At 31.6% G+C, this 11150-nt stretch overlaps 1 protein-coding gene across 1 annotated transcript; it reads left to right on the top strand.

The window, feature by feature from the left end:
• Positions 1–1535: 1535 nt before the first annotated feature.
• Positions 1536–8449, top strand: LOC130814251 (phosphoinositide phospholipase C 4-like). The gene is made up of 9 exons (XM_057680341.1): positions 1536–2094; positions 2657–2853; positions 2959–3094; positions 3743–3961; positions 4043–4290; positions 6635–6752; positions 7074–7226; positions 7338–7424; positions 7809–8449. The coding sequence occupies exons 1-9, from the start codon at positions 1768–1770 to the stop codon at positions 8100–8102; spliced, it is 1779 nt and encodes a 592-aa protein (XP_057536324.1). The 5' UTR covers positions 1536–1767; the 3' UTR covers positions 8103–8449.
• Positions 8450–11150: the final 2701 nt, after the last annotated feature.

The following is an 11150-nucleotide window of genomic DNA, read 5'->3' as shown; positions in this document are numbered from 1 at the left end:
TAGTGATTTGATCTCAACTATTTGCAAATTTAATTAAATGCAATTGGACCATTATCATTCATTTATTGTTATAATTAATGATCAATTGAGACAAGTCATTATATTTGAACTACTCGTCTACACTCTAGGTTCTTATTTGATATTTTCTTAATGTAATGTTTACGAAAATTAAAAAAAGAAATTTAAATGGTGGAAATTTTTTTTTATTAAATGTTAAAGTTTATGGAGAAAAATATGGATAATAATATTAAATAATATATAAATAAAGTTAGTAGATAACATATGAAGACCATGAATAAAAAAATTTATTAAAATAAAATTAGTGGAAATATATGTGGAAACCATAAGCATTATAAAATGTTAAAATAAAGTTAATAAAATATTTGAGTACCTTAAGCATAAAAGAATGTTAAAATTAGGGTGACTAACTAATTATGTCCAAAAAATGTGATATAAATATCACTATTTTTTAGGGGAATAATTAATAAACTACCTAAAATAAAAAAAAAAATTGAAAAGAGCAATGAGAATAATATATTTTACACGTGAAATGCATAAATGTGTTAATGTATTAGTTATATAGATTAAATTAGATAAATTGATTATTTAAAATCTAAATGATAATGTAACATAATAATAATAAAGTGTATGGTAGTTTACGAAGGTTATATGATTAATCGAACACCTTTAGAAGAAGGATCTCCATATGGTGTTTATCGACAATCAGAGAAAGCGTAAGAAAGCATACCACGAGACATCGTTTGTGATAGCCACAAGGCTAGAGGTATTTCACAAAGGTATATTGAGACAATACGGGACATGTATGACAGAGTATCGACTAACATTCATACACCAATGGGGATATAAGAGTTTTTCTTGGTTAAAAGGTAAATTTTACCGAGTTGCAATTAGGCCTGCTATGTTGTATGGGACAAAATATTTGCTAGTAAAGAAGACGTTTAAACATAAGACATAAGATGGAAATAACAAAAATGCGTTGGCTGAGGTGGATGTGCGATCACATAAAAATAGGTTGAAATGGTTTGGGCAATTGAAGAGAAAGACATATGATACCCCCCATGAGAAGGATTGAAAGCATCATAGTGAATGGTAAGAAAAGTCGAAGAAGACCTAGGAGAACATAGGGGGAATAGATGAAAAGGGACTTGTATGGGTTACACCTCTCTTAGAACCTGACTATTGATACAAGTAGTTGCATGAGTTATTACGCCTTATTCATGTCTTAGATTACTAATACCTTCCGTTTACCTGTTGCTGTTCTTGTTTTTTACCTTTCATATATGGCTCTTTGACCCGTTTTTATTTAAATTATACTTTTCTTTTATTTCTATGATTAGTATTTTTTTATTTATATTTATTTGTTAATTATTGTTAAATGTTAAATTTATAGTGTAAAATGCAGGCTTGTGAGTAGCTATAACATAAACTTTTTTTGAGTATATATCTTGAGCCGGGTACTTTTTGTAAAAATGATAATAAAACATTTAATTAGAGTAGGTGCAAGTAATTAAAATAAATCATCAAATCTAATAAGAAGAGAGAGTAATAGTTAGAAAAAGACCGATTATTTTTAAATTTCATTTTGCAAGTCAACATGGAAATAAATTATATGGTTTCTCAAATAGGACTGAAATGAAGAATATCAAATACACTCCTTAAAAAAATATATCAAATACATAGGGATTCATTTCTGGATATAATCCTGTGGTATTAAAACAAAAGATATCGTTTTAATTGTGTAGAGTAATGGAGAGTTACATGATATGTGGATGCTTTTCAAGGAAGTTCAAGAAGGCAGAACTACAACCGCCGTCGGATATTATAGATCTCTTCAATAAATACGCCGAATGTGGGCCCTACATGACGGCGGACCAGCTCCTAAATTTCATGGTGGAAGTTCAAGGAGAGTCCACCGCCACATTAACTGAGGCTGAGAAGATTGTGGAAGAGATCAAGTTAAGAAGAAAACATCCTCATATACATATGCTTATTACTACTAGAAAATCTCTTACTCTTGATGAATTCTTTTCTTACCTTTTCTCAGTTGACCTCAATCCACCTATCAAGTCTCAGGTAAAATTTAGATTCTAGTTATTTCGAGGAGACCTGTACATTAAACAGGTGTCCTCGGATTTTGTTTTTCCAACGAGATCGATCTAGAGAGTTCTCCTTGGAGTACTGGTATTGTATGTAACATGTACCTACGAATTCAATTATCAATTTAATGGTTAAAATCCATGAGATGTAATATACAATTGTCTATCATAGTAGAGGACACATGCCACAGGGTTATGCTCGAAATGACTTTTAACTATGCAATTCTATACGTAATTTTGGTTTTCGCTTGTTTATATATTGAAATATATGTAACTAAAAATTATTACTAGTTAATATTATGAATATTTGCGATTAGAGGATTCAAACAGATTCTATTTAGCTAAATTTTTTCTTTTACATTAGCCACAATATATAAGATAAGATTGAACGATGAATTGTTCTAGTAATCGTAATGTAGTATGCATTTCAGAACAGAAGCATTTTAGAACGGAGGAAGTATATCGTATGGATTTGATTAGCAATTTTCAAACTATAATCAAGATTTTGACTTAGTTTGTTGGGATATGCTTATTTGAAGGTGCATCAAGATATGACAGCTCCATTATCTCATTATTTCATATTCACTGGACATAATTCATACTTGACTGGCAATCAACTGAGCAGTGATTGCAGTGATGTTCCCATAATCAAAGCATTGCAGAAAGGTGTTAGGGTTATAGAGCTTGATCTTTGGCCTACTCCTAACAAACAAAATGTTCATGTTTTGCATGGAAAGTAAGTCTATAATTATTATCAGTAATTATACTTGCTTGTTTTGCCAATATTGTGTATTCTTTATGATTTATTTCATGGTCAATTGGTTTGATTTTGTGATTTTAGGACTCTAACAACTCCAGTGGAGCTCATGAAATGTCTCAAATCAATTAAAGAACATGCTTTTACAGCATCTCCTTATCCTGTCATTTTAACTCTTGAAGATCATCTCAATCCCACTCTTCAAGCCAAAGTAGCCAAAGTATGTATACTTTACATATATGTATAATTAATATGAACTAGTCATATATCATACTATAAGATAAAAATGTCAAAAACATAATATAAGATAAAAGTCCTCATTATATATTTCGATCAACATGAAACATTGTCATATCTTATTGTTAAAATTAACTCAACTAAAAGCTTAAATTTATGATTGAAGACTAAAATATGCTATAAATTTTTAAAATCCCTTCAGATGAGATTCTTTTAAGGTAGAAGTGTGGATGCCACTTAAATTTAAGGTAGTGATTCAGATTCAAATTTGTGATAGATCACATTGATTTTGAATACATGTCAAAAATTAAAGGGAAAACAGCAAAATATAAACCAACCTTTACTCGATCTGCTGAAAATAAACCCAATTATTGTTAAAACCAAATTTCATATATTGAGATCAAAGTTTTGACGTCATTATTATTTGGCGATTTTTGAAAATTCATATGGTAAAGTTTAGGATATGTTCTCCTCATACATATTGCGAAATATTCCACTTGAATTTGAAGGACGGTTGAGATTCGAATTGATAACCTTTTAATCACATTCGAACCAATTCAATCAAAAATTTAGTTAAGCTGATAATTGACGTTATTATTATTGGGTGGTTTTGAATTTTTAATTTTTGAAGATGATCGATGAAACGTTTGGGGATATGCTGTTCTATCCTGAATCGGAGATACCAGAGGCTTTTCCATCCCCAGAAGAATTGAAGTATAAGGTGATCATCTCCACAAAACCTCCGAAGGAGTATCTTATAGCTGATAATGACGGCAAGAAAGGCAATGGATCACAAAAGGAAATTCTAGAACTTTCTGGAGAAGAACAAGTATCAGATGATAATAACAAGGTTCTGTTTTTACACATTTGAATGTTATATTTTTAAAAGTTAAGTGAGTAGCTGACAATTTTTTATATACAATTTCAACAGAACAACAAAAATAATACTGTAGATGAAAATATTGAAGAGATAGATGAAAACGAAGAAGAGAAGTATAATGATGATGGTTGTGTAAGTGAAAAAGCAGCAGAATACAAGAGAATGATAACGATTCCAGGGATAAAAAGAGGTGAATTGAAGGAGTCATTGAAGGTTGATCCTAATAAAGTCAGTCGTCTTAGTTGGAGTGAACAACTTCTTGCTAAGGCAATCACTTCTTATGGAACTGATATTATTAGGTATAATGTCTCTTCTCTAACTTTATTTATCGGTCTATCATTTAATTTTTTACTTTTATGTTTGCTAAACTGCTAAGATTGTATTTCATAAATAATTAAGACACAATTAATTTTTATCAAAAATTTTCATAACGTTTGATTTAAACGAATGTATGACTAGACAACTAATTATTCAAAGAAAATAACTAATATGTGACGCAAACAAGAGCCAATCGCTAACACCCCTATTGTGAGCTATAATAAAATAATTTATTAAATTACTACACTTTTTATACACTTGAAAATAAAGTTTAATAATACATCTATTCTTTAAATCTTGCAATATTTGACGTTTCTCTTTTCCCAATGCACAAATTTATACGTTTTCGATAGTTAGTATCTCTATTTATGTATCAAACTATTGTCAAAACTACAAATTAATCAAAATATTTTAGATCGAGACGATTCAAACAAGTTCCCATATGATTATGTTTTAACTTATAGATTAATGAAAACAATATCACATTGAGTTGATGTTTCATAACACTCTCTTCATCCCTCTTAAGATGTTTATTTATAATTGTTCTATTAACTTAGTTACATTTTTATTTACATATATAAAATCATATTCTTTTTTCTAATTTCATGCACAAACCTAATGTCCCTTTTGTTCTTGTTTTCATATTTATTCATTTATTTGTTCTTATCTTATTCTTTAATCTTTCACTCTCTACTAACAAAAAACCAAAAGTACCATATTAGTAATAAAAAATTTAGTATGAGAATGTCTCACCGTAAGACTAGCTTCATATATGTATGGAATAACCTAATAAACTATTTGCATACGAACATCTTATTTTGAGATCTTCTCATCGAAAAAAAAGTTTCCACATGAGTTGCTCAATAGTACTTGGTGATTATTGTTTAAAATGATAGAGACCTTAGAAAGGTTCAGTTAAATCTAGAGAATTGATTACGTGGACAAGTCCATGCCTGGGCTAGAATTTAGAACATTGCGGGGCCATGGCCTACTTGACAGGCTCGGTAGTTGTAAGCAAATGGCCCACAAGGTTTTCAATCCAGAAAGGCCGGCTTGCCACATTTTTGGCATGCCATACTAGTCCTGGAAAAAAATCTTTTTAATTAAGTAATATTAAATGACACGGTTTCGTAGTGAGATGAATTTTATTGAGATGATCCATTTATATTTAGTGTGATAAATGATCTCTTACAATTACAAATTGATTGATTAGAGTAGTGGGCTAATTATAGAGACACATTTCATAATGAGAAGTTCTCATACAATACCAGCTGTTTTGATTATTAGTCCATGTCTTTGCAAATTAGCTCATTTTTTATTTATTTTAGTTTATTTTATTGAATTTGTAATTTTTTTGGCAATAACCCTATTTCTTTTTCATTAATCTCATTTACAAAAATATTCTCTCTTCGTTGTTATTTAGTCATTTTTACCATCCACTTGTATATTTTATCTTATTCTCTAATCTATTTTCCCTTTTCACTAAAAATAAAAAAAAATTAGAAAAAATTAGGTTCCAGAGAGAACTCCATATTAATAATGCTAGCATTCTTAACATTGTTGAAATTTTGAAAACGATGAGGAAATGAAAGGGCTAATTGAAAATCAAACTTAATATCTTACTTGGGAAAAGTGGCATTGATTCAAATATGATAGGATACAATCATCTTTTGTAAGAGTTATATAGGTTGTGTTTGATAACGAATTTATTTGTCAGTTTTTTTTGTTAGCTTTTAGTTTTTAGCTTATTGGTTGGTCTAATAACAATAACATTTATGAAAATAAATCACTTTTCATTTTAGTTTGTTATACTTATTTTGCATCTTTTTTTTATGGTCTTTCACATCTTCGCTTGACGAACTGGATAAGTATCTCTTCATTCTCTGTCCCGCATTAAACTTATTCCCTTTTCATATCTCAATTATAATTTTTTTCATTAGCTTGTATTTTGACTTTTTTCTTTAACTACAAATCAACATTTATACAATAAAAGGAGAGAAACCTTATGGGGATAGAGAAATTAGCTTTATAGACAAAACGACCCAAAAACTTAAAAGTCTATAATGGATAACTTTTCTAGTGACTTTTTACTTTTTATTTCATATTTTTTCTAATAAATAACGAATAATTAGTAGTTAATTTTATCAAAATATCATGCATAGTTGGTTTATCAAACTATGTTAACAACTAACAAAAAACGCTATTGCTATCTATTAGTTAAACAAGCTAATTGAAATAACTAATAGCGAAACAACCTCATAACATTTCATGTCTATTAAAAGTTTATGAATGTGTATCATGTTTATGTTTGTATTCAATTTTCAGGTATACCCAAAAAAATATTCTAAGGATATTCCCTAAAGTTACGCGGTTCGACTCTTCCAACTATGAGCCTTTTCTTGGTTGGATGCATGGAGCTCAAATGGTCGCGTTCAACATGCAGGTTATTTATAATGATAGAATCGAATTATATGCATTTTTTATTAAGAGACAAGTCAGTTATAAAAGAACTTCATTTTGTTATTATATGGATAAGTTTCCACTCATCAGACCCTTCAAACCGTGTTTATATGAAAGTCATGAGAACTCCTTAAGGTTATTAGAATAATAGAATAATGTAGTTGTACAATAGATGACCGCCTAGGTGAGAGCTGCTTAATTAATCGATCTCTTATGTTGACAGGGTCATTAAAATAATAAAATGTTGTGGTATAATAGATGGCCGCTAGGTGATAGCCGCTTAATCAATCTCTTATGTTGATAGGGTCATGGAAAACAGCTATGGTTGATGCATGGGATGTTTAGAGCCAATGGAGGCTGTGGTTATGTAAAAAAGCCTGATTTCCTAATGAACTCGAGTCCTGATAACAAAGTTTTTGATCCAAAAGCAAATTTATCAGTGAAGACTACATTAAAGGTGATTAGTTGATGACTAAATCTCAATGCAAAACATTATATTTTCCTCTAATGAGCAAGCTTAGATCATCCAATTAAGAATGAAATCTCATCATAAATTCTGAATTTTTAGGTGAAAATTTACATGGGAGATGGATGGCGCCAAGACTTTAAACAGACCCATTTTGATACATTTTCTCCACCGGATTTCTATGTTAGGGTATGTAAAGTTATTTTAATGTTTACATTAAAGTTTAAAACTTTGCAATAACAACCTTAATTTTTAACATTTACGAATTATAGCCATAAAAGTATTAAAGTCAACAACATTCAAACCAAATTACAAATTCTGACCAATTGACCTAAAAATCTTATCATTAAAATGGTCAAAATTATGTGATTTGGCTTGAATGTAGTAGAATTTAAAACTTTAGTTGCTATAATTAACAAAAAAAAAAAACATTAAGGTTCTAATTTACAAACTCCTAAACTTTAAGACTATAAATCACAAATTATTTATAAAACAATACAATCCCGAAACATTGACAATTTATTTAGTTATCGGTGTCAAATGGTCATGTACGTGTTTGTACGACGTTCTCAGGTGGGAATAGCAGGAGCATCAGCAGATGAAACAATGAAGAAAACAAAAGTAATAGAGGATGATTGGAGACCTATTTGGAATGAAGAGTTTAGTTTCCCACTAAGAATACCAGAATTAGCTTTGCTTAGAGTTGAAGTTCATGAATATGATATCACTGATAAAGATGATTTTGCTGGCCAAACTTGTTTGCCTGTCTCTGAATTGATGCCTGGGATTCATGCACTTTCCCTATATGATTACAAAGGACACAAATATCCTTTTGTTAAGCTTTTGATGCACTTTACGTATGTCTAAACTCAAAGCTTCAACTATTTTTTATGCTTAAATTGAGTTTCTTTTTTCTTTTTTTTTTGTATATCATCATAAAACATGCTCTCTATATCTTTAGATTACCTAAAAGTTTAGTTATACAATAATTCTGTTTAAATATAAATACAAAACTTGTAAATTATTTTTCTTTTTTCAGTTATCATTTTTATTGGGAAATATATTATTAAATATTTGTAATATGAAGTATTATTTAGATTGTATAATAAGGTTAATTATGTAATTGCATACCTGTAGTGTATGTGTATGGCTCTAGGGTTTTATGTATTTATATCAAGTGAATAATGAATGAGACAACAAGGATCATTAATATTTTACATTTATTTGTTGACTAACAAAATTTTTATTTAACCTTATATGGTGTTTGATGAATTAGTCTTTCTTTTTGCTACCATCAATAAACCCCAAGTAATAGACTACAATTGTTTGGACTCACAATTTCATTTTGGGTTTCTTAATGATCAATAGGGCTTCTCCCCTCCCAACCACGTGCTACACTCTCCCACTCCAAGTCCATCTCACACCCTAACCTCTCTTGTGAATTTTGCCCAATTTAATCCATTCCTAGCATTTTCTGTTGGGCTTTCCAATTCGGATTAGATTCCCAATTTGGCCCAGGTTCCTCCTATCCCAGAGTCTCTCCATAATCCTCTTAGGTCTCTTCCTTCAGGCCTAATCACATCTACTCCCCTTGTGCCACAAACGAAAACCACAAATGCAAAAAACAAGATTTTCAAACGTTACAATCCTATCAATCTTGCCTCCCTTGTCTCTCTCTCTCTCTGATTCCAAAAAGTCCTAAGCTTTTTCTTCAAGACCCTTATTGGCGTGCTACCATGCAAGACAAATATTTTTCTCTTACTAAAAATGATATGCGGGAATTGGTACGCTGACCCCCGATGTTAATGTTATTCGTTGTGGATTTTTTTGGTGTAAAACTAAATCTGAAGGGTCTCGTTTGGTTGGTTACGTCAGTTCTTAACAGGTGGGATTGACTGTCTTGACCTTTTAGTGTTGTTGTTAAAATGGTTACTATTTGCGTAGCTCTAAGCATTGCTTTCTCACGATCATTGTCCATTCATCAGTTGGATGTTGAAAACGCCTTTTTACATGACCATTTACATGAGATCGTCTATATGTATCAATTTATGGGCTTTAGGGATTCACAAAAATCTAATTATGTATGTCGACTAAAGAAGTTGTTGTATGGGTTAAACAAGCTCCATGAACTTGGATCAATAGTTTGCTCATTTTACACAGTCGAAGTCGATTGGGTTTGTTCGTAGTCATTGTGATCATTCCTTATTCATTTATCGGCAGGGCTAAGATATTACATTTCTTCTATTGTATGTCGATGATATTTCCGACAGCTTCCGCAAATTCGTTGCACCAACAAATTACGTCTATCTTAGCTTTTGAATTTGCTGTGAACGATTTAGGCTTACTTCACTACTTTCCGGGTATTGATGTAACTGGGAAATTTGGCAATATATTTTTGTGTCAGCATACTTATGCCATGGATATAATTGAAAGAGCTGGTATATCATCATGTAAATTCACATCTACTACAGTTGATACCGCTGGAAAATTGGGTGCTCTTGATAGTCCTCGATGGTAGACTTATCAGTTTTTAGCAGCCTTGTTTTTATTCTTGTTGGACTGATCAAAAGATATATACTCCTCTCCTAGGAAGTTTTCAACTTTATGCTGCATAATTAGGCTAGGAAGAGAGGGTATATGGCCATTAAGCTTGATAGGAGTGAGGCATATGATAAGGTTAAATTCGATTTCTTAGCTTACATCATGACTAAGATGGGTTTTCCTTCTAGCTGGATCAGCCGTGTCATGTTTTGTGTTTCGTTGGTCACTTATTCTTCTTTGGTCTATGGCGAGTTTTCTAATATTGTGGTTCCTAAAAGAGGCCTTTGTTAGGGAATCCTATCTCTCCTTACTTTGTTATTATGTGCTAAAGGCTTAGGGGCTATAATTAGCAAAGTTCTTAATGATAAGCCCATTCATGGTATATCTATAGCCCGCTATGCTCCTAAGATCTCGCATTTGTTTTTTTGCGGATGACAATATGATTTTTGCTCGCGCTTGTTGTAAAGAAGCCTAGATTATCAGGGAGATTCTAGCTTAGTGTGAAAAATTGCCTGGGCAAGAAATCAACCGAGGATAAGTGCGAAGTTTATTTCTTTTAAAAAAGTGCCAAGTAATTACTAATATTTAGGGCTCCCTACAGTTTTCTTTAGATCCAAAAAGTTCTTTCGATACAAGGACGGAAGGAGAAACTTCTTTTCGAGGTGGGTAAGAAAGTCCTTATCAAAGCAGTAGCTCAATCTATTTTGACCAATGCTATGAGTTGTTTTATACTTTGTACACCCTTTTGTCATGAGGTCGAGAGTATTATTCGGTAATTTTAGTGGGCTACTTCAAACTCGGAGCGTAATTTTCCTTGGAAGGCTTGGAAACAGGCTTAGAAGGCTTGTTAGCAAAACAGTTCTAGAGGCTTCACTGTTATCCCAACTTTCTCCTAGCTAGGTCTTTAAAGGACAAGTATTTTTCTTATGGGTCTAGTTGGGACACTAAGGTTGTAGTAATCCTAGCTTTGCCTTGAGAAGTATATGGAGTGTGAGACGCATTATTAATGCCGGGTCTTGATGGAGTATTGTAGATGGTAAAAGTATTTGAATTTGGAAAGATTCTTGGCTAGCTGGGTACGGTTCTGGTAAGGTCATTTCTCCATGGACTGGGCTTAATGCTAATGTCACTGTTGACATCCTCATTGACCCTATATCAAGATCTTAGCGCAAGGAGCTTGTTGAAGGTCTCTTTCTTACTATTGATGTTGATCGGGTGCTTAATGCCATTAGTTTATCTAATAGTGAGGAAAAACGTACTTGGGCTGTTAGTGTATACAGGATTTTCATTGTTCGTTATGCCTAAAGGATTGCACAAGCTAGTAATGATCTCGTTATAAGTTCAAATGGCGTGAAGCCGATATGGAAGACTATC

This window comes from Amaranthus tricolor, chromosome 5, assembly GCF_026212465.1.
Source record: "Amaranthus tricolor cultivar Red isolate AtriRed21 chromosome 5, ASM2621246v1, whole genome shotgun sequence".
NCBI lineage: Eukaryota > Viridiplantae > Streptophyta > Magnoliopsida > Caryophyllales > Amaranthaceae > Amaranthus > Amaranthus tricolor.
This window is presented reverse-complemented; position numbering and strand designations above follow the sequence as displayed.